Below are 3124 nucleotides of genomic sequence, written 5' to 3' on the forward strand. Positions count from 1 at the left end.
GTTTGTCTAATACTACAATATTAAAAGCACGGTTGTTATGAGCAACCAAACAACTCATTATAGATAAAACTATGATAATCAAAAAAACTGTAGTATTCTCAAAATACTTAGAAAATACTTTGCTATCAAACAGGGCCTAACTTGACCAAACTGCAGGATTTCTCCGCCACTAACTTTACCAAACTGCCCCTCCTCTCGCCCTCCCCGGCCTATAAATTGCGGCCAACCGGCTCCCATCTTAGTTTACCCAAACCGGCAGCTAACCACCGGAGCTCAACTGAGACACCAAAGCCCCTCCTCTCAGCTGATTCTCAACTCCGCCTCCACCTCCCCAATCTCTCATCATGTCGACGGCGGCTGCATCTCGGCCAAGCGGCCCCATCCTTTTGAGCCCCTTTCCCAACTACCAATCCGCCTCGCTCTCCCGTGTCAAGCTCCCCGCCGGTGGCTCGCCGTCGCCGGTCAAGTCCGTCAGCGTCTCCTCTCCCCCCTCCTCCCCCACCGCCGCCCCCAAGATCCGTCGGTCCTGCATGTGCTCCCCGACGAACCACCCAGGCTCCTTCCGGTGCAGCCTCCACAAGGAGCGCAAGCAAGCGGCCCAAGCTGGCAGCACCAGCAGGCCCGTCTCCCCGCCTTCGCTGCCGTCGAAGCGCACGGCGAGCCCATTCGCGCAGCTCGTCCCCAGAGGCAGCGGCTGCTCTAGACGCTCGTACAGCGGGCTGGCGCAGCGCGTCCCCATGGGGAGCGGGCACTGGGCACGCAAGGCGCTCGTGCCGTCCCACGCGGTGCAGCAGCTGCAGCACCGGAAGCGAGTGGTGGAGCAGTTCCACGCCGGGCCCAGCCGGCTCTCCGCCGCCGCCGGCCGCCAGTAAATAGACAACATCCTCGGCATGCCATAGCAAAGATACTGCTAGTACATACTGCACAAAGTGTACATAGGAAACAAATTCCCCGAATAATCCCGTCGCTGTATATAGAAGATCGGTGGGGGTTAGGCCGGCCAGGAAGATTGGAGTTTTAAGACCCAATTCGATTCGGGCCTGATCAATTAGATACGTAGCTTTTAGGTGTACATAGGTGTGTACAGCTCCGCTTGGTTTTGGTCTTTTGGATATACAACAATACTAGATGAGTGACAAATTGGAGACACATACATGCATCTTATCTGTCCTGTGACCGGAGGCTTATCCGTCTTTGGATGATTTGTTTGCCGCTACAACATTCTGCTCCCGTTTCTGTTTCTGTTTCTGGAGTGTGGATGCATATCCCATTGTTTCGGTTTTGGATAAGCTCCAGAGATCAGTGGCGTCTCGCCGTCGCTTGATCGCGTCACGCGGGCGGCACCCGTGCCTCCGGCTGGAGCAGGCGACCAACTTGCAGCACGGGAGAAACCCCCCGATTCCGACGACAGTTCTGCAAAAGTTCCATGGCGCGCGCGGCTGATGAACTGAGGATTCTTCTTCGTCCTCCCGCCCGTGTTATTTTTACTGTATTTTTTTGTTGGATTCGTGGTATATTTTACTGTTTCTTTGAGAGAAGTGATATTTTACTGTTGGCGCGAGGGACGGCGGAGCGGTTGGGATTCCTCCCCCTCCGACTCTTCAACTTGCGCAAGAAGAAGAAGATGATGTTGCGCGCACACGGCTGTCCAGCTTCTTGTTAGTTGTGGAAGAAGATACTTGATCACTTGTGTTCTGTTTCTTCGCCAGGAATCAGTTGCTCAGCACACCAATACTTATCATCTGCTACTGGTTCTGTATTCCTTAACCAACGAAATACTGAGTGACCATACGTTGTACAAGCTGGGGCAAAGAAAGAACATTGGCGAGCCTCCGTTGAAACCCGGCCGTTTATGCATGCACACACGCTAGATCCGCTGAAGAGCTGACAGGCGAAAACCAAGTGGAGTTGCTGAGAGTGGAATATAGTTTAGAGCATTACTAGTAGAACCTTCAAACCCTTAAATCCTTAAAGCAGTTTTAAGGGTTGAGAAGTGCCATTTTTTAACACTTTTAAGGGTTGAAAAACAGGGGCAAATACTAGAACCTTCAAACCCAACCCTTAAACTGCTTTAAGGATTGGATTTGAGGGTTCTAATCTTTGCCTCGACCCCAACCTTTAAATCTATCATTTGACATCTCACAATTCTTGACAACAAGAACACAATCAACTTTCAAACAAACTACCAAATGACAATCATTGATGCATGGTTTAATAGTTTACATCACAAAATCATCATTTTAATAGTTTAATAGTTTACATCACAAAGATTATTTTGAAAGGTGGAAACCAAATGGCCCCGAAAGGTGTTAAAGACACGCGTGACAACATTGTTCATGCTGCACTTCCACCAGTATCATGTTCAGAACATCAGTTTGTTCTTCTCACTATAAACTTCAAACTGAACAAGAATTGGAGTATCTACTACAAATATGAACTAGGCAGGCCTGATTTCTGCAATTGATGACACAGTGTTATTTATTCTACATCATCCCTGCCACATTCCAACTCTTTTACTAAAACAACTTAGTGCAGCGAGCTAACAACAGAGAGCATAACTGAAAACGTAGAATTCGCGAGGCAAAGGGGGAGCTCACCAGGGAGGCCGGCCTCGCGGGCTGCGGCGACAGTGGGGCGCTGAAGGGAGGCGGAGGGGGTGGGTTGGTGGAAGTGGAGGGAGATCCAGGTGAGGAGGACGAAGAGGGAGAGCACGAAGGGGAAGGACGCCGGCCGCTTCAGGAAGTGGAGGAGCGACGAAGGAAGCGAGGAGGACGAGGGCGCGGCGGCGGCGGCGGGGAATGGCGGGGTCTGCGTGTTGATTTGCAGTGCGATGGCCCTCCTCGGGTTCGCCATGGACGGGCGGCGCGCGGGCCGGTGGAGAGCCGGTGGCGCCCCGACTGCCGGACTGCCGGCGAGGGATCGGCGAGGCGGGCGGGACGGGGGCGGGGGCGGGCGAGGCGGGCAGGACGGGCGGGGCGGGCGGGGCCCTCCATGGCTGTCGCGGCAGGAGGCGGCGGGAGGAGGAGGCCGGAAGGAGGAGGCAGTTGCCTCCCGCGCGAGAGAGGAAGAGGAGTGCGGGTTGGGGGGAGATTTTCCTCTCAATTCCTACTTCCACATATTGCAA

The 3124-nt window shown here is 53.3% G+C and overlaps 1 protein-coding gene across 1 annotated transcript; it reads left to right on the forward strand.

Moving 5' to 3' along the window:
- Positions 1-251: 251 nt before the first annotated feature.
- LOC125512875 lies at positions 252-1906 on the forward strand. Its single transcript, XM_048677945.1, has one exon. It carries the CDS (start codon positions 345-347, stop codon positions 870-872), a length of 528 nt encoding a protein of 175 aa, XP_048533902.1. The 5' UTR covers positions 252-344; the 3' UTR covers positions 873-1906.
- The last annotated feature ends 1218 nt before the right edge of the window (positions 1907-3124 follow it).

Source organism: Triticum urartu, chromosome 6 (assembly GCF_003073215.2).
Source record: "Triticum urartu cultivar G1812 chromosome 6, Tu2.1, whole genome shotgun sequence".
Classification (NCBI taxonomy): Eukaryota; Viridiplantae; Streptophyta; class Magnoliopsida; order Poales; family Poaceae; genus Triticum; species Triticum urartu.

What these genes read in the sequence shown, in the direction of transcription:
- LOC125512875 (XM_048677945.1), top strand. Translation starts at nt 345, where the DNA reads ATGTCGACGGCGGCTGCATCTCGGCCAAGCGGCCCCATCCTTTTGAGC.